The 20,505-nt window shown below is 36.3% G+C and overlaps 1 protein-coding gene across 3 annotated transcripts in view; it reads right to left on the reverse strand.

The window, feature by feature from the left end:
- Nucleotides 1-20,505, reverse strand: part of LOC126257526 (uncharacterized) — a 178,103-nt gene that overhangs the window by 22,007 nt on the left and 135,591 nt on the right. For all 3 annotated transcript variants that reach the window (XM_049955570.1, XM_049955571.1, XM_049955572.1), the window contains one exon: nucleotides 8,895-8,988. In XM_049955570.1, the coding sequence (XP_049811527.1) occupies nucleotides 8,895-8,988 (94 nt within the window). The remainder of the gene's footprint in view (nucleotides 1-8,894; nucleotides 8,989-20,505) is intronic.

The raw sequence follows: 20,505 nt of genomic DNA on the forward strand, positions 1-20,505 counted from the left end.
CAATCTTGTAATTGTAAAATTGTGGCATTTATCACATGCGAAAGATGCTTCCACTACTTTTACAACAAATATCACCCTAGCACATGAAATCACTGACAGTAAACTAACAACAATATCTAATTTTATATACAAAGTTCTCAAGTACATCTTATAACCCCTTCCTGGAAATTTACTTTCAATCCTAAATTATCAGTCGCCTTTCCTTTTCATGCCTTTTTATGAAAATGTTAATAAATACAATACCTACATCAACCACCGTTTTTGTTTATCTGCAGTGTAAGAAACATAAAAACTGAAAATAAAAAGAAACATTTTCAGACAAGGACTCGATACATCAATCCTCGCATTATCATTCTGTCCTCTTGCCACTGTACCACCCCTGCCTGGAAACTATGCTCAAATAAATGCCTCATGCCTTGCAAGACCTGCTCCAAAAATGCTATTTATTCTAAATGGTTGGTCATTTGGGGCACCCACTTCTGTCACTTTCATTCCTGGCCAAGCTCTGCATATACCATAAATTTGAATGAAATTGGTGATGATGAGTAGATGTGATTCCCCTGTCAGTGTGGCTTGGATCAGCACTTCCCAGGACTGGGGCAGTGTGAATGTAGTCTGACATTGGTTTCGAACACCAGAACTTTACTTGGCACAACACTAATGGCAATAGTTACGGACTTGAAAAATTCTCATTTGCTATAAATGTGAACAAATAAGCGAATTCTGCCTCAAAATCCGAAAATACAAACTTCCTAATAAATGTTATTTCATAGTGAATTGTATCCCAATGAACTACTTTATCACAGTCAGTTTGAAGTAGCTTTATTATCTGCATATAAATATAAAAAATTGAACCACTTTTTGGCTGCTGGTATTGCACATTATCTGCTCAAGCCCAGTTTGGAAGGATAATGTGTGTAAGAACATGTATGCAAAATAAGAAGTGCACAGATGCAAAGATAAATCAATGCGCTAGATGCTCCCATGCCACACCAATTGTGGGCAGTTGAATGGCTTGTATATGAACCACATAACACCAACGAAGGACTCGACCACGGACCTAGCACCTTTAGAACAAAGAATCACATATGTTTGTCTGGTAGCTAAACTTCAAAAGGTGGTGTAATGCAGACACTTTAACATGCAGTTTTAGGTGGTGGATGTTTTGAACTGTGATTGCATCAAATGCTGGCCGAGATTGGGCCTAAACTACCTCATTAAAACACTCCCAATCCCAGCAAGCACTTTCGTGGTAGCTGTTATCAAATGCTTTGTGATGTGCATTGCTCACTGTTTTCGTATTTTGAAATGAGTGAAGAGACTAATCCCAGTCCAACACGGAGTTGGATTATAACCCTCATGACACCAGAAGAGATCACCACACCCTATGAGTGTGCATCAGTTCTGGCTTTGCAAAAAGACAGAATATATAATATTGATAAAAACCTTAAACCACAGAAGCACTGTGTTTAGTGGTAGGAAGTTACAGCTGCTTCTCTACAAAAACAATCATTTGTTGAATGCTTAAGTAAATCCAAAAGAAGAAAACAAACGAAGAACATTTCGGGGGGAAGACTGCTGAAGTTTTAATAAAAGTAAACATTTCAGTAAAAAGATCCCCATTCACAACTTTTTTTAACAGCCAATTTCCAAGCAATAAGGTTTCGTCTTCATGCCGGTAGCATGACAACCTATAAAATTTGTACCTCTAATGTCTCTCTGTATCTCTTGCCCCCCCCCCCCCCCCCCCCCAACACACACACATTACATATTGAGACCAAAAACCCAAGGAATCAAGTTTAACCTGTAGTTGGTCTCGACTGGATAATAGAGCCTTATGAAGGCAAGGTGCAACATGGCCATGTCTAACTCAGTACTGTGCGAGTGTTACAAACCTTCTGGTTGAGTGCAGATCAAATTTGGAATGTCTGGTGTTCAGTGGCAACAAATATAAATTCTGGATCAAAACTAATATTCAGTCACAACTTTTATGCTGAGAGGATCTAGTGACAGCATATGGCAAGCAACACTTATGTTATGGCAAAAAGTTACACACATCTGCCAGATTGCCAGAAATATAATGGAACAATCTATGCACAGGGAAAGCTTCAAATTTCCACAATTTTTGTTTTTTTGCAGGTAAATGTCAGTTGTCCAAGTACTCACTGAAATCAACATGTCATCATGCCGTTACAGAAGCCAAAACAAAATGGCGCAGCACATTGCCAGTAAGAAGTATGACATGGTAATTTACTTACAGCAACAGTGAAAATGTTACCATCTCTGTCCAATCCAGATGGCTGAATAAGTCATCTGGATTGTCTAGACTTCTTAGGCATGTGGATTGGCCTGACACGGCGGCAACATTTCCACTGCTACCGAAAACCACACAATATTCCACTTCATCAATGGGCTGTGATATTTTGTTTTGGTTTCTTTAGTAGCATGCTATGGTACTGTGGAATGGGGATTCAGTTGTGTACCTGCAAAACAAACAAAGAACTAGTTACTAGTACTTTTTTTGAGGTTATAATTAGAACTTCAGAACTACACTTTGTTGTGGTATGTGGTGGTTGTTCTCATGTCCTTACGTACCACACACATTTTTCATAATCATCTAATGATATTGTTATACTGTTATTACAAAAATGAAGCAAATTTTGCCATTTATATATTAAAGAAGAAAAAGCATACACTGATTGTCTGTCATAAATAAGAAACTCAGCACTACTTCGGTTGGGAAATGATGAGGAAAGCAAGTAACTGTAGTCTGTTTAAGGAGTTCTCAATTCTAAAATGTGATTACCAGATTGTGATTTGAACTGTGATATGCTTACACGTCTCTGGTGCCTTATGACTACGGCCCGGATTTTAATGACAAGTCATATTTTTTTTTCTGAACTGTAGGGTGAATTTTAGAACAATTTATACACAAATTTAGGCATTTTAGTGTCGAAAAATGTATTTTGATTGTGCATTTAAAGTCATATTTCAACAAATTTTAGTAGTAGGTCATACTGCAGCTTACTTTTAGTATAATAGGTCATATTTTTCTCGCATCTTACGGGACACACGAATAAGAAAATGAATATGTTGCTCACGAGACAATATTTAACGTGCTATTATGAAAGATAAACAGATAAATTAATACACAGCTTTAATTCTCAGGACTGTAGCAGAAAATCGGTGTACCAGAACAGTCGTTTCGCGAACATAAAACATTGTTGCGCAGAGTCGACAATACACTCTCAGAGCCAACAAAGGCGGCTCCTGCCATAATAGTCATCCCAGTCACACAGGTGTTCCCAGCAACCAGTTTGAATACAGCCTTTGCCTTGTTCAACAAAACAAAGTGCTCCGACAGCATGAAGTTGCAAGAATATGTGCGAGAATTTGGAGAGAAGTTCTTTAGTACTGACGGGAAAATATTATTTTGTAAGCTGTGTGAAATTAAAGTTCGTGCAGAAAAGCACTTTAATGTGCAACAACACTGCAATACCGCTAAACACAACAGCTGTGTGAAATGAAGTGCTGAAAATAACAGCAGGCAAACGCCGTTATTTGAACAGACAGGTCAGTCATCAACCGTGCAAGGATTTGTGTGAGATGATGGTGCCCTGCAACATCCCATTGGAAAAACTGAAGAATCCACACTTCAGACGGTTCTTGGAGAACTACACAACACATCCAGTTCCAGATGGATCTACCCTGTGAAAGAATTATTTATCCGTATGCTACAATGTGTGCTCAACAAAATACGAATTACTATTGCTGAGCAAAAGATCTGGCTGTCGATAAGATTAAACTACGGATATTAGTGGGCGATATATTGCAAATGTTGTTGTTGGTGTTCTAAAAGTTGATGACCCTGGAGATGAAGCTCTCGATAGAGTAAACAATTCGACGATTGCTATTCTGTTTGACAACTCTCTGAAGCTACTGTGGCCGGATGGTGTGAAGAGAGACAACATTTTGCTGCTTGTAACAGATGGTGCTTCATATATGGCTAAAGCAGCCAAAGGGCTTCAGATTCTCTATCCCAGTATGGTGTACGTCACTTGCCTTGCACATGCACTGCACAGAGTTGCCGAAGAGGTGCAATCAAATTACCCTGACATGGATAAATTAATTTCCTGTGGCAAGAAAATCTATGTGAAGGCTCCGCTACGTGTGCAGAAATTCAAGGAACAAGCACCTTCAACGCCCCTCCCACCTAAACCTGTTCTTACACGATGGGGTTCTTGGCTTAATGCTGCTGAGTATTACAGCACCAACTACACCCAAATAAAGACAATCTTCTGTGAGCTTGATAGTGATGAATCAAGTGCTATCAAAATTGTGAAAGAAGTTTTTACAGATACATTGTCTCAAAACTTGGCATACATCAATGCCAATTTTTCAGTGATATCAAAAGCCATCAAATGACTCGAAGCTGTTGGCACTCAGCTATGTGAGGGCCTGAGTATTGTTCAACATGTGCAGAATGAGTTGGGTCGAGCTCGTGGTCATGTGACTGACAAAGTGAAAACCAAATTGCAAAGTGTTCTCCACTGGAATCCTGGATATTCTACACTGTGCAAAATTAGTGAGTCTGTCAGGGAATGCCGCAACTTTTGAACATACTGAAACAAAGCTGAACTCCAGTGACCTGGCTGCCTTCAAATACACTCCAGTGACGTCTTGTGAAGTGGAGAGGAGTTTTTCCAGGTACAAAACTATCCTCAGCAACAACCGTAGATCTTTGACAATGGAAAACCTAAAAATGCACCTTTTGATCCAGTGCAACTTTGCTGACATGCGATATTAAATAATGTGAAATGCTTTAAATACTATGTAGAAATAAAAACATTGTTTTACTGTTTCGATAGATGATCTTCTCATCTGTTCTTTGTGTTTAGAAAATAAAACATTCAGACACCCAAAAAATAGGTGCAAATTAGCCACAAACACTACAGAAAGAAAGAACTATACTTACAATATTTTGATACATGGATTTTGTATTACGTTATGGTGAATGAAAAATTAAATAAACAAACAAGAATGCTTTAAATAAACTTCTATCACGTCATATTTTATTTTTAAGGTCATATTTATCTAAGTTTTAGGTCATAAATGCTTGCATATTTCACTGTTTTTTAGGTAATTAAATGTTTTACTGTTTCGATAGATGATCTTCTCATCTGTTCTTTGTGTTTAGAAAATAAAACATTCAGACACCCAAAAAATAGGTGCAAATTAGCCACAAACACTACAGAAAGAAAGAACTATACTTACAATATTTTGATACATGGATTTTGTATTACGTTATGGTGAATGAAAAATTAAATAAACAAACAAGAATGCTTTAAATAAACTTCTATCACGTCATATTTTATTTTTAAGGTCATATTTATCTAAGTTTTAGGTCATAAATGCTTGCATATTTCACTGTTTTTTAGGTAATTAAATGTTTTACTGTTTCGATAGATGATCTTCTCATCTGTTCTTTGTGTTTAGAAAATAAAACATTCAGACACCCAAAAAATAGGTGCAAATTAGCCACAAACACTACAGAAAGAAAGAACTATACTTACAATATTTTGATACATGGATTTTGTATTACGTTATGGTGAATGAAAAATTAAATAAACAAACAAGAATGCTTTAAATAAACTTCTATCACGTCATATTTTATTTTTAAGGTCATATTTATCTAAGTTTTAGGTCATAAATGCTTGCATATTTCACTGTTTTTTAGGTAATTAAAATCCGGGCCCTACTTATGACTTACTACAGTATATTTATATAATATCTTAGTGTGCTTCTTAATGTAATTTTATTCTAGCTGAGCTCTGGTGTAGAGATTTTGAGGTTTAAACCCCCATACCCTTTTTGTTTCCTTCTTCACTCATCATCGTCAGCTACAACTCAAATCCAAGCATGCAAATATCTTCCTGCATAGAATGAGCATTTCAACTCAACTTATGAATGTGTTTCCAGTGGCTGAACAGACCAATCCTGGCATAAAGCACGTGTCCCCACAAATCATACAGAGTGGTTGGAGGAGGACAGGCTTATAGTTGACGGAGCTTTCTCGCTTGTTGCTTGGACTCTTCATGTCTAGGGATTCCCCTTCAAACGAGGTGAAAGTGGTGGATGTAGTGTTCTTCCACAGAAAGTGGTCCAGAGCATATTCTTGCCTTGTTTATACAACTCATCTGCATGTTGGTCCCTAAAGCACTTTAAGAGGGGCTCCATGAGTTCTAATGCCAGAGCAGAGTTCACCATAAAGGATTTGGCAGGAAAGCCTTGTATAACTCATGCAATGAACATGGCCTAACCACCTCAGTTGATGAGGAATGATGGTTGCTTCAATGCTATTTAAATGCCCTTTCTTGAGAGCCACAATGTTGGTCACAAGGTCCTCCCAATTAATGTTCAAGATGAATCTCTCTCCATTTTTTTGTGGAAGTGCTCAAGTTTTTTGATATCACAGCGATAGACTGTCCAAGTTTCACAGCCATACAGGAGTGAGGAAATGACAGCAGCTCTCAACACCATGAGTTTGGTATGTGTGAAGACTGTGTATTATTAATCTTAAAAAAACTGGACTGACAAATGAAGACAAGTTTCCTTGTACACAATGATCTGTATTCAAGAATAATGAGACAGTTGGTGCTTTGCAAACTAGCATTGCAGCTGCTGACTGTTCATCTTATCAGGAGGTCGGAAGAATGATTTATCAATAGAGTAATGCGTACACAAAAAAGCCTTCACGAGATCTAAAGTTTTCTTAGACATTCTTCAGTGCAGCAGATAATAACTAGATTGATGAATTCTGATTTGATAGAATTTTTATAACAGTTGTTTATAAAAGCTGAAGGGCACATAAGATAACCACCAAATGCAACATTTGAAATTAACATCAATTTATGGTATTTTTGAATTTCTGAAGAAAAGAATTTGTAAACGTTGCTGTAAAAATGATCACGGCGGAGGTTCATCTCGAACAAGTTTTGACATCCTGATGAAACACTATAAAATTTAGTAATTCATAAAAAGGCACATGTAAGTTTGATATATTTCTAAGATTGTGTTGGAAGTAAAATCAAAGCATACCATTCCAATACAGAATGAAATAACAGTTGGCTCAGTGGTTATTATGTTTTTCTTCATAGTGGGTACCACAGCAATACTTTTATTAAAAAAAGGTAGCATTTTTAACTTCTGCTGTGTTTATTTTATTTGTTCACAACTAGTTTCTGCCTTTTAGGCTATTCACAAGTGATTTTCTGCAGTAGAAAAATATCTTCAAATTTGTGTTCTGTTCATTTTGGTTCACGTAGCCTGTCTTGAATATGGCAACCTGTCAGACCAACAAGACAGCCTATGTGAACCAAAACGAATACACACACAAATTTAAAGATGTGGCCATTTCAGAGTATATGACATTTTTCTATTGGCGAAAATAACTTCGAATAGCCTAAAATGCGAAAAATTTGGTGTGAACTATTAAAATAAATACAGGAAAAGTGAAAAATGCCACCTTCTTTTATAGTTATAACAATGTTCTCCAAAACAGTAAAAAGGACATGTTTACAGCTGCGTTTTCCAACATCTCTTTGAAACTGTTTTTATTGTTTCTGTGACAGATTAGGATGGCTTGGGACTAAGCCTTCAAAAGAGAACAATATCTTCATATAAATGTAGCTGACATGTCTCCAGTCAGGAAGTAAATAGTGAATCAGCATCTTTTCATGATGCTGATGCAGAGATAAAGTGCAAAAACCTAATACAGATTATGTACTGCAGCAACAATTCTTATGAAAGAAGGAATGGACCTAGACATGTGACATGGCCTATAGAATGAGATGAACAAAATGTTTGTGATGTTCTGTGTTGAAGTTTTTTCTAGTTGCCTAAATGTTTGTGACTTACTTTCGGTTTTGACAATGAGTAGACAAAACCATTAAATATACATGGAAAAAACAGACGTACAAGTCATTCGTTACGAAAGTGGGCACATCCCAATTAAAAGTAGTTCCTTAATATCTCTTTCATACTTAAAACATAATACATGATATTTGATGTATTGTTACAACTGAAGAAACAAAAGCACTCCTATGGTTCAGATTGTTCTACTGGTATAAGATGAACATCAACAAAAGCAAAACAAGGATAATGGAATGTAGTCGAATTAAGTCGGGTGATGCTGAGGGAATTAGATTAGGAAATGAGACACTTAAAGTAGTAAAGGATTTTTGCTATTTAGGGAGCAAAATAACTGATGATGGTCGAAGTAGAGAGGATATAAAATGTAGACTGGCAATGGCAAGGAAAGCGTTTCTGAAGAAGAGAAATTTGTTAACATCAAGTATTGATTTAAGTGTCAGGAAGTCGTTTCTGAAAGTATCTGTATGGAGTGTAGCCATGTATGGAAGTGAAACGTGGATGATAAATAGTTTAGACAAGATCAGAATAGAAGCTTTCGAAATGTGGTGCTACAGAAGAATGCTGAAGATGGGTAGATCACACAACTAATGAGGAGGTATTGAATAGAATTAGGGAGAAGAGGAGTTTGTGGCACAACTTGACTAAAAGAAGGGATCGGTCGGTAGGATATATTCTGAGGCATCAAGGGATCACCAATTTGGTACTGGAGGGCAGCGTGGAGGGTAAAAATCGTAGAGGGAGACCAAGAGATGAATACACTAAGCAGATTCAGAAGGATGTAGGCTGCAGTAGGTACTGGGAGATGAAGAAGCTTGCACAGGATAGAGTAGCATGGAGAGCTGCATCAAACCAGTCTCTGGACTGAAGACCATAACAACAGCAACAACAACAACAACAACAACAACAACTGGTATGTTTCCATTATCATTCACTATAATGAGGTAGGTATTGAATTTACTTACAATGCCTGACCTCTTCATCTTCATAACCAGATTCCTCTGAGCTGCTACAAGAGGCATCTTCCTGACTTGCAAGCCGCTCCTTCAATCTTATTAACTAGAGGGAAAGAAAAAACAAGTCATAATTAAATATTTAAATGATTACAATGATTACAGTAATGGGATACAAGACAATTTTATTTAAAGCAATCAACACATGGCCTACAATACAATACATACACACTGCTGTCCAAAATTAAAGCAACAAATGGAAATTTTTCAAGGTTGCACTTATTTTCCCACTAAACACTACAAACAGGTCATAGTTAAGTAGAAACAATGTAACGAATACATATTGTAAACAACTGCAACATGCATAGTCATAGACAAAAATGTTCTTCGTTTTTCCCAGCTTAACGGATTTGCACATACATTCTGACAACTGGTTAATGTGTGACCACCTATGGCAGCAATACAGATCTGACAACGACAGTGCATGCTGTGAATGATGCCATCCATCTCATGTTTTGGCAGTAACACCCATTCTCCCAGAAGAGCTGCTCTCAAGTGTTCGACAGTGGTTGGTGGTCGCAACCTGTGCCCCTAGTGCATCCCAGACGTGCTCTATGGGATTCAAATCAGAAGTGTGTGCAGGTTACGCCATCCATGCAATATCTTGCATCTCCGAGAAAACATCAACCACCTGTGCTCTATGAGGTTGAGCATTACTGTCCATCAAAATCAAGTCTAGGCCCACAGCACCTATCAACAACCGCGCATGAGATCCAAAGATCTCATTGTAATACTTGACAGCAGTTAAACCTTGTCGATTCACCCATACAATTTCACGAAGAGGTGGTCGAGTGGTCAACCTACTCCCTGCCCACACCATTAGTGATCCTCCTTGATTGATATTGGTTTCTTTCCACAATGTTTGGACCCCAAAATGGTGTCCCACATTCCCTCCATATGAGAAGCCATCGATAATCACTCTCGGGTTAAAATTGGGACTCATTCGCGAAAAGAACATTGGCCCACTATTCGAACGTCCAGGTGGCGCCTTGAAGCTTCTACTATAAACATTTCCTTCTGTGAAGAAGCCTCAGAGATACACGTACAGCAGGCCTCTAACAATAAAGGCCACTCTGGCCAAAGCCTTCTGTACACTATTTGCCACGTTACAGCGCGTCCAATGAATGCTGTGTGGTCACATGCTAGTAGCTGTGCAGTACTATAAGAGGTACCATCTTGTCTTTACAACCAAATCATGGTACTCTCTCTTTCTGATGTCACACGTGGTCGGCCCTGCTCTGGTCTTTGGGATACAGTCTCTGTCTCTATAAACTGCTGCCACACCTCAGAAATAACAGAATGATTCACATTATGCCAGTGGGCCATACGAGTTTGTGACTGTTCTTCCTAGGCCCTTCACTGCAGAGAATCTGGAAGATGTCTTCTCTGTGCCACGCTGCACCATCTGGGACTGTGTATACAGCGACTGAAGATATGGGACTACCCGGCAAGCACTACCTTCTTTGCCAGTTGCTCTGATATCATTGGTGTGGTTGTCCATTGCCTCAAATGCCATATTCCACATGGAACATGATCATACAGACATCTGTTGACAGTTTGCACGGTTATATTGTGAAAGAGACACACGACAGAGAAATAACAGCTGTTGCTGACACCAGTGTACTCTGAGCTGCTGGTAAGGACTTGGGAATAATGTATCATTCACAAAACTGACATGGTAGTATGTAAGTCCGTGTTGGTTGGTAAAATAATTTCATACTTAAAATAGTGAAAGTTTAGAATTGCAGCCATTTAAGTTTCCTGAAATTATAAGCTGCTTAAATAAATTGGCATAAAAGATTTCTAATTTTGTCTTTCTTACTACAAACTAATTGTCTTTAACAATTGGCATAAATTTTAATAGCTATCAGTGAAAGTTTGGTTCTTTCACGTACTTGTAACTTTCTTTCCCCTGGCTGTTTCTGCATTATTTGCATAATGTCTTTTTTTTCTCTTGCATTTAGATCTTTATCTCCTCCATGATTTACTTCGAAATACTGTCTTTCACAGTTGCTTTCTGTTCTACTCTGTCTTGTTTTGTATCCCTCAGCATAAGGACCTGGATGAATTTTCTGCATAATGCCTCACTAGTCCCAGGTTCCTCCAGTCATTTTTTCTCTGACTGATGCAAAAACCCTAACTCTGTGGTTCTGTCCTCTTCTTTGATTCAGTTTTTGTTCCATAGACCCAAAAATGAGACGATTCTCGTGGGTGTGGAACATGTCAGAAAGAATAAAACAAAAAAACATAAAAAATTTGAATACAATACTTACTACATTGGTAATTTGTCAGAAGATTGTCAAAATAGGTGAATACATTACAGTAAACTGGAACTGCTAATATTTACAGAATTAATACACAATCAGAATGAAATACTGTTATGTGATTTTAATACATTCATCATACAAAACTGAAATCTAACAGACATTTTTACTTAACCTGGTCTAACAGTCCCTGTTAAGATATGCGTCTATAGAGCAGGAGGAGTTGCCTATCAAAAAGTCTTCGAAACTAGGTTTAAACTGTGCTTTATCTGAAACCAAGTTTCTAATGGATGCTGGCAATTAATTGAAAATGTTTGTTCCTGAATACTGGATCCCTTTTTGGACCAAGGTCTTTTTGTAGGTTGTTCTTATTCTTAGTATTGATGCTATGTATTGAGCTATTGGTTGGAAATAGATATATATTACTTGTAACAAATTTCATTGGAGTAAATCTACTGAAAAGCAGTGGCTATGAACAAAGTTCCTTGAACAGGCTTCTACACAATGTTCTTGAATTTACACAACAAATGATTCTTAGTACATGCTTTTGCACACTTCAGCAATTCTGTGGTATGCCCTTCCCAACTGAATTTATACTTGAGTTGTAATCCCAGAAATTTAACACTCAACCTCTTTGATCTGCATGTCTTCATGTTATGCACATGCTGGAAGGCAATCTCTTACAGGTTCTGAACTGCAAATAATGGGTCTTCTCAAAGTTTAATGGCAGTGAATTAGCTTTAAACCATTTATTAATTTCAGTGAAAATTTTATTAGCAGCTATTCCTAAATCTGTACTTGACCTGCTACTTATTGCAATGTTTGTATCATCTGCAAACAAAACAAACTTGGCATCTGGAAATGTAACAGATGAGAAATCATTGATGTACACAAGAAAAAGCAACAGACCCAAGATGGAACACCACATGTAATTGATTCCCTATCAGATGAAGACTGACTACTTACTGCATAGGTATTTCACGACGACACCCTTTGTTTCCTGTTTGTTAGTTAAGACTCAAACCATTTCGCAGCATTGCCGGTGACACCATAATATTTTAATTTACTTAAAAGAATGGTGTGGTTCACATAGTCAAGGGGTTTTGACAGGTCACACAAAATGTCAGTAGCCTCTAATTTATTATTTAATGAATTAAGTACATTCTCACTGTAAGCGTAAATAACAATATTATGGAAAGGAAAGTTGCCTCTCACCGTACAGTGGAGATGGGAGATGCTGAATCGCAGACAGGCACAACAAAAAGATTTGTCACAAGACTTGGCAGTGTGGCTACAGTTGCCTGAGACTGCAGTCATGTGTGTGCTAGTTGCAGTTGCATTTGCGTGAGTGTGACTCTCTCTCTCTCTCTCTCTCTCTCTCTCTCTTTCTCTGTCTGTCTGTCTGTCTGTCTGTGTGTGTGTGTGTGTGTGTGTGTGTGTGTGTGTGTGATTTATCTATTTTTGACAAAGGTCTTATGGGCTGAAAGCTGTATTTGTGACAGGCTTCTTGTTGTGCCTATCTGCAACTCAGCATCGCGGCTATATGGTGAGTGGAAATTTTCCTTTTTCCTTTTCATAATAAAGGACAAATATTCCTATCCACTTCCATGCAAATTAGTCTTACTCAACTGAATGCAATTTATTGAATTTTTGGTTCATACATTTTTTTTTCTCTTTGACACACACACACACACACACACACACACACACACACACACACACACTTTTCTCACATCCATTACCCTGCATTTATAGGCAGCTTAATTCTGTTTCAGAACACACTGTCCCTGATAAATGACATATGAGATATTGTTCTTTGCTTTCTGAGACGTTTCCCCGCCTGGAAACTCCTTTACTTTTTTTTAGTATGATACTGATATTCAAATATCAAAAAAGGTATTACTGGATCCTATGAAATGGAACTTTCACAGCACAAATGATGTACAGAAGGAATTCTTCCACTGTTCTTTGATAGGCAGTTTGCTCAAGAAAAAGAAGCAAATGTGATTAATAAATATTTCTTTTTAAGTCAACAGTAGTTCACTGTCCTTGAAAAATCTCTTTATGTTACAATTAGAAAAAAAATCAACACTTACTTAAATGTAGGGAATCAAATTTTAAACGTACAGAAATATATGACATTTATAATTCGCCATACAAAGAAAATCTCCAGAACCACACCTGGTAAGTACATTCAAACAACTGAGAATGGACGCATTAATTACAAAAGAGTAAGGTTGTTAATATGTTGTACGGCATAGTACCCTGACTATTTTCTGAAAGTTTCCCAAAATTTTTTCTTTATCATTTTGGAAAAAAGTGGCTTATTATCAAGTCCGTCCACCCCAAAAATCTGTGCAACTGTCTAACAAACACCTTTGTTCTAAATTTGCAAAAAGCTCACAGTGAACTCAACTAGCCTTCTGTGTCTCCAATAATTTTTGGATTACAACTTTATGCTTTAGCAAAATTGTTAATATTCAACAATATTTAAGTATTAACAATGTGCATTTTATTTGTGGCTGACCTGTGTACAAAATAGAATGTTTAGCGATAGCAAAACTGTCTGAAAATTAGATTAGTGTAATCTCCGTAACAGTTTTTACACTTACAGTAAAAACCTATCAAATAACTTTTAAACTATATTACATTTTATACGATTTCACTACCAAGTTATTCTGCTATGTTAACTAGAGACTGAGATATGAAGCTTGGAATATCACTTTAGAAAAATGTGACATACATTTGTGATTTTATTCATAGCTGTTATTTTCTCAGCAACTATGGTACATATTTCAGAATAAAATTCAGCCATCAGTTGCAAAGTTTATTTCGCTTTACTGTTTCAACAGATTAATTCATTATCTTCAGAAAACTACAAAATTTGGGACATTATAAGTAATTAGGCTTATTCTCTAATCAAGGCTCGTTAAAAAAAGGGGGAACTAGAAATACTTTTATAGATAAAACTAATTTTGGCAGTTCAAGAAATAAGGTTCTTAGATGAAAATGTAGTAAATATCTGTAACTACAGAATCTTAAGAGACAAACCAGCAATCAAAATTATGAATCAGATTCCATTATTGGGTACAGCTTTCTATGTTCATAAAAATATGATAGGAAAAGTTACAGAATTTAAATCCACCTCAGAGAGAGTATCTTTCCCATCAGTTAAATGCAAAAACAAGATATAAACACTTGTTAATTGCACACGCATCAATAAATCTAGACAACAGGAAAAATACACAAAAAACAGAGGAATTATGAGATCTTTTAGGAAGTGAAATACCTAAAATTTGAAAGATGAACACCATATTACCATTAGGTGACTTCAATGCACAAACAGGCAAAGAAAAGGAGTTTAGAAACGTAGCAGGCCAACACCCAGCTCATAGAACCAGTGCAAATGGTATGAGGCTAATCTGTTTATGTCAAAACTCTCACCTGACACTAATGTCAAATTTCTTTAGGAAACTCCCAAGAAAAGCTAAAACGTGGATATCTTCCAACCCCATGTTAGAAGAATTTCAGTTAAATCATGTGGCTATTTCTCAAAAAAAGTACAATGGAAACTGTGAATGTGAAAGTAGAAAGGAATGGTGAATTTAATTCTGATCATTAGCTATCTAAAATTAAAGTCAAACTCCTACCTAACAAAGAAAGTCACCAAGATTAATAAAATATAATACAGACAGGCTTAAATAACAAAAGAATCAATTAAAAGTTGTCAAGGTGAAATGAAAGTGGATAAACATGGTCAACTGAATAGAAATATCCAAAGCAATTAATAATGCTGCAAAGAAAACATTTGGGTCAATAAAACATAGAAGAAAAATAAGGTAGAATGAAATATGCGAGAAACCATAGTAGAGAGGACTAAAAAATGGGAAAAATGGAAATGCTCAAAGAAAATTGAAGATTATGATCAATTTAAATAACAAAGAAAGAAAACAGCCAGGTTAATCAGAAATACCAAACGAGCCTTTCAAAAGGAGAAACTTTTGGAAATAGGCAAAACTTTTGTAAAAAATAATACTCGAGACTTTTATCAAACTTTTAAGAAATTAAAGGGGTAGCTAACTCCAAATGTCTGTTTCAAAAATGAAAACAGCAAAACTGGGTTAAGCAATACCGAAAATTGTGAAATACTAGCAAGATATTTTCATCAACTTCTGAACTGTTCTAAACCAATTGATAAATTGGAATTCTCAGATATTAATAAATATTTGGAAGAAGATTTACCACCAACTATAGAAGAAATTGAAGTAGTAATTAAGACCCTCAAAAACAATAAACCTAGTGGAGAAAATTCTATTACAGCTCAACTTTTGAAGTGGGCCTTGCCAAATATAGCAAAGGAGCTAAATGTACTCTTTGAAGAAATCTGGTAAACAGAAAAAATCACAGAGGAATGGAAAGTCACGTTGATGCATCGGCTCCGCAAAAAGGTAACGAACAGGATGTAAACAACTAAGAGGAATTTCTTTAGAGCCAGTAGTGCATAAAGTATCTTCCAAGATTTTATTAAGCAGAATAAAAACAACACTAGATAGTCATTTAGGTGAATATCAAGGTGGTTTTAGGAAAGGAAAATCATGCTCAGAACAAATATTTAATCTCAAGTCAGTAATTAATGACTGATTATGTTTGTGAATTTCAAAAATGCTTTTGAATTTGCTGATTGAGAAACTATAGACAAAATAATTTGTGGATTTGGCATAAAGCCTAAACTGGCAAACCTAATCAGTGAAACACTTACAGTCTGTAAAGTAAAATTTATGGGCAAAATTTCAGAGCCTTTCAAAATAAAAAACAGGTGTATTATAAGGTGACCCCCTATCCCCAATTCTTTTTAATAGTGTGTTAAAGAAAACAATAAGAGTTTGAAACAAAAAAATTATTGAAATCAACATCTCACATATAAGTTAGGAAGAGGAAGTAAAAAGACCAAAATCAACTGCCTTGCATTTGCAGATGATTTTGCTACACTTTCAAAAATGTGGCATCAGCTATAAGACAAATAAATCTCCTGAAAGAAGTAGCCAACAGAACTGGTTTGAGAATTTCTGCAGGAAAAAAAAAAAATCGTAAAAAAAGTTAATAATACTCTGAAATTCCTGAAAACAGATACTGGCCAAATAGAGAGTGTAAAAAATTCCAACATCTACAGGAGATAATCCAAGAAAATGCTTCGGAAAAAACTGCAGTAGAGGAAAGGTTGCACAAAATGGAGAGCATAGGGTATCGCCAAAGACCTCTACAATAAAAAGTGCCTATCCAAAAATGCAAAAATAAGACATTACAATACAGTAGTGAAGCCAGAATGCCTATATGCAAGCGAATGCCTGGCATTAAACTATAATTTAGATAAATTAGAAATACTAGAATGGTGAATAACAAGGATATTGGGATGACATAACAGGGCAGGAGGTTGGAAATTACAAAGTAATGCTGTAATATACCAAAATATAGTAAATATTCCAAATGAAATGAGAAAAATGAGACTCGTGGTTTTTGTACATTTATTTCAAATGCAATACAATAGATTAACTAATAAGATTTTCAAACTTCTGTGGGATAAGAAGTCCAAAAGCCGGGTCAATGAAGTAAAAAAGGATTTAGAAAGAAATAACATAAAAAGAAGGTATAAACAACAGAGAAGACTTTCGGGGGAAAAAAGCGTTGAAAATTAAAGGATTCTGAGGCAGGGTAGCTAAAAAGACTGGTTCAAAATGGTCAGAGGGCTGTCGAAGAAACATAGTTAACAGGTGAAAGCATAATGGAAGAAAAGAAAAGAATGAAGAATTGAAACTGGAATGTGGTCCTTAGATGGCCTATTAGTAAAAGAGCTTGGGGAAAACACATATGTAGAGTGTAACAATATCTTCTTCAAGCATAATGTCATGGCACATCCGAAACGTACATATTGTAAGTGATAATTATAAACACAGAGTGATAATTTAAGAAATGAATCACATTTATGTACATAGTCAATTTGTTGTGCCAGTATCAAGGAACACACATAAAGGCAAATTAAAAGTGTAAACACAGTCTAACAAATGGTTGCAACACTCACTGCTGTGAGAGTTTTTACCGTCTGACAGTTCAAATGACACTGGCACTCCTATAGCTGAGTCAGCATAAGTTGATCCGTGATAGTTGCAGTGGGCTTGATGTGCCAGCTTCACAGGCCTACCACAACCAATGACATAATGCGATTTGGTAAACACCTCTATGGTAATGCCTCAGTGTAGCCATAGCTCTGTAGGCAGTTACTGTTTTTGCCTGCAGCCATTACGGCTTTTGTAGCTACTTATACAATCTCGACTATAGCAGTGAAGGAAGTCATTATATTTCTACTTAGTTAAAGAAATTGTTATTATATTTTTGTGTTACACACATAAATGATGATCATGAAATAAATGTAAGGAGCAGAATCTCACTGATTTAGTGACATAAGCTACAACTTATTCATGAAGAAATACTTTCAAATATTTTTTATATAAATTGCAGCTTACTCTGCTAAAAGCAACAGGATATAAACACAGTAGTTCATGTGTGAGAAACATATATTTCTGCTGATGTCATCTTATTCTCACAGCAGCTTTTCCTGACACGCAATAATTTTGTATGCAATTTCATGGTTAGCAGTCTCACACTTCACTCATCTTTCTAACATGCACATGAATATTTTTGTAAATGTATGTACTTGTTATACACAAGACGACTGTGTTGAAGATTATTGCCGTATTTTGCTCAGAGATAGCAATAATTGCAGAATTGGTTTCTTCTGTGTTGGGAAACAGCTTTATTGCTTCTGACATTTTATCATCGTGTCTATATGGCTTTCTCTTCAGCTACAGTTCTGGTGGCTTATTTGGTACTTTAAATAATATGGATAATGCATTTCACACAAGTTTCCTACATTCCACATTCAGTAATTTGGTTTGAAGCATAGTGAACAAAACTTCATGTTCTAGGGTACTTATAAGCTGTCTTTCTGCAAAAGGTCACGTCCTCTGCTGTGTACGTCATTTTTTGTTCATACAGGAACGTGACATTCCTTAGTAGATATCCATATGTTCCAAGAGAATCATAAATAAACTTCCCTGTAATGTACTGTTTTGTGCCTTATGGAGTCCTTCCCAAATTAAAGAAACAGAAATATGGTGTAATTTTTTTAGTTACTGCAGATTTTTATTGCGCTACATATGCTTCCTTTTGTAGAAAATATGTTACAAATCAATATAAATACTATTCCCATTCATATATGTATCCAATACTATAGTTTACTGTCTACTGGAGCACTGTTGTCATAGTACATAACAAAAACGAGCAGGAGTGTTGTGACTATGTAGACTGTGATATAACTTAAAAGAAGTTAGGCTATGCAAAAGACATGAAAAACATGTTGCATAGTTCAAAATAAGCTATAATTGAAAGCAATGACTAAAAGAAATGGGCTAATTTTTATGATTTTATAATAAGAGATGCTGTACAATCAAAATAGTGTGTATTTTTCAATGCAAACTAATCATTCCACAAATCTTTGGAATTTAAGGAGGAATGTTTCTATATTTCAAACTCCTATAAGAGGTTCATTTCATAGCCCTTGTCACTTATGTGCAAAATTTCCATATTAAGCAAAGCTGGAAGAGGAAGTGTGTGTTTCTTGATTTCGAGACGTTCTGCAAAAGTTGACTTATATGAATTTTCACTGTCTATGACGAACAAGCACTAATAAGTGTTTTTATACATAATAGAGAAATCTGTCAGTTGTAGGCTTTTCTATTAAATACTGTTTCAGTCACGTGAGACAATACTGACCCTGGGACTTATCTTAGAAAATAGATTAAGGAAAGGCAAACCTACGTTTCTAGCATTTGTAGACTTACAGAAAGCTTTTGACAATGTTGACTGGAATACTCTCTTTCAAATTCTGAAGGTGGCAGGGGTAAAATACAGGGAGCGAAAGGCTATTTACAATTTGTACAGAAATTAAAATCCTGGAGAAGAAATAAAAACTTTGAGGTTTGCCAATGACATTGTAATTCTGTCAGAGACAGCAAAGGACCTGCAAGAGCAGCTGAACGGAATGGACATGGTCTTGAAAGGAGGATATAAGATGAACATCAACAAAAGCAAAACGAGGATAATGGAATGTAGTCGAATTAAGTTGGGTGATGCTGAGGGAATTAGATTAGGAAATGAGACACTTAAAGTAGTAAAGGAGTTTTGCTATTTGGGGAGCAAAATAACTGATGATGGTCGAAGTAGAGAGGATGTAAAATGTAGACTGGCAATGGCAAGGGAAGTGTTTCTGAAGAAGAGAAATTTGTTAACATCGAGTATAGATTTAAGTGTCAGGAAGTCGTTTCTGAAAGTATTTGTATGGAGTGTAGCCAAGTATGGAAGTGAAACATGGCCGATAAATAGTTTAGACAAGAAGAGAATAGAAGCTTTCGAAATGTGGTGCTACAGAAGAATGCTGAAGATTAGATGGGTAGATCACATAACTAATGACGAGGTATTGAATAGAATTGGAGAGAAGAGAAATTTGTAGCACAACTTGACTAGAAGAAGGGATCGGCTGGTAGGGCATATTCTGAGGCATCAAGGGATCACCAATTTAGTATTGGAGGGCAGTGTGGAGGGTAAAAATCGCAGAGCAAGACCAAGAGATGAATACACTAAACAGATTCAGAAGGATGTAGTTTGCAGTAGGCAGTGCGAGATGAAGGACCCTGCACAGGATAGAGTAGCATGGAGAACTGCATCAAACCAGTCTCTGGACTGAAGACCACAACAACAACACTGTTTCAGTTCAGGTTCGAGAAGCTAAGTTCATAATGTCAATTTTCTACTTCATATGTTAATTTCATTTTAGGGTGGAAGTAATCAGTGAGCAACTAAGTGATATGACGTCATTCTCATCTGCTTTTTTAGTACCATGATATTATCATCAACGTACAATCTATAGGAAGAAATGCTGTTAGCTAAAGGGGTAGGGATTTTAAAAAAAAGGTAGGTGTTTCAAAATGATTGACGATGATGTCAGCTAGAAATCCAGCAAGGCAGAGTCCAATAGCAAGGCCTTCATTTCACTAATATAGTTGACCAGTGAAATTGCATTTAGTTCACAGTACAATTAACTTTGATTTTTAGAAGTAGCCCACCACAACAGAAAACATCATTCACACTCCTCCTTGTCACTCCTTTAAGCAAAAACTGGTGCTCTTCAACACTGTAATCGACCATATGACTGAGGTCCCCCCTACTCCCTCCTGCTATTGTTACTG

This window comes from Schistocerca nitens, chromosome 1 (genome assembly GCF_023898315.1).
Source record: "Schistocerca nitens isolate TAMUIC-IGC-003100 chromosome 1, iqSchNite1.1, whole genome shotgun sequence".
Lineage (NCBI taxonomy): Eukaryota > Metazoa > Arthropoda > Insecta > Orthoptera > Acrididae > Schistocerca > Schistocerca nitens.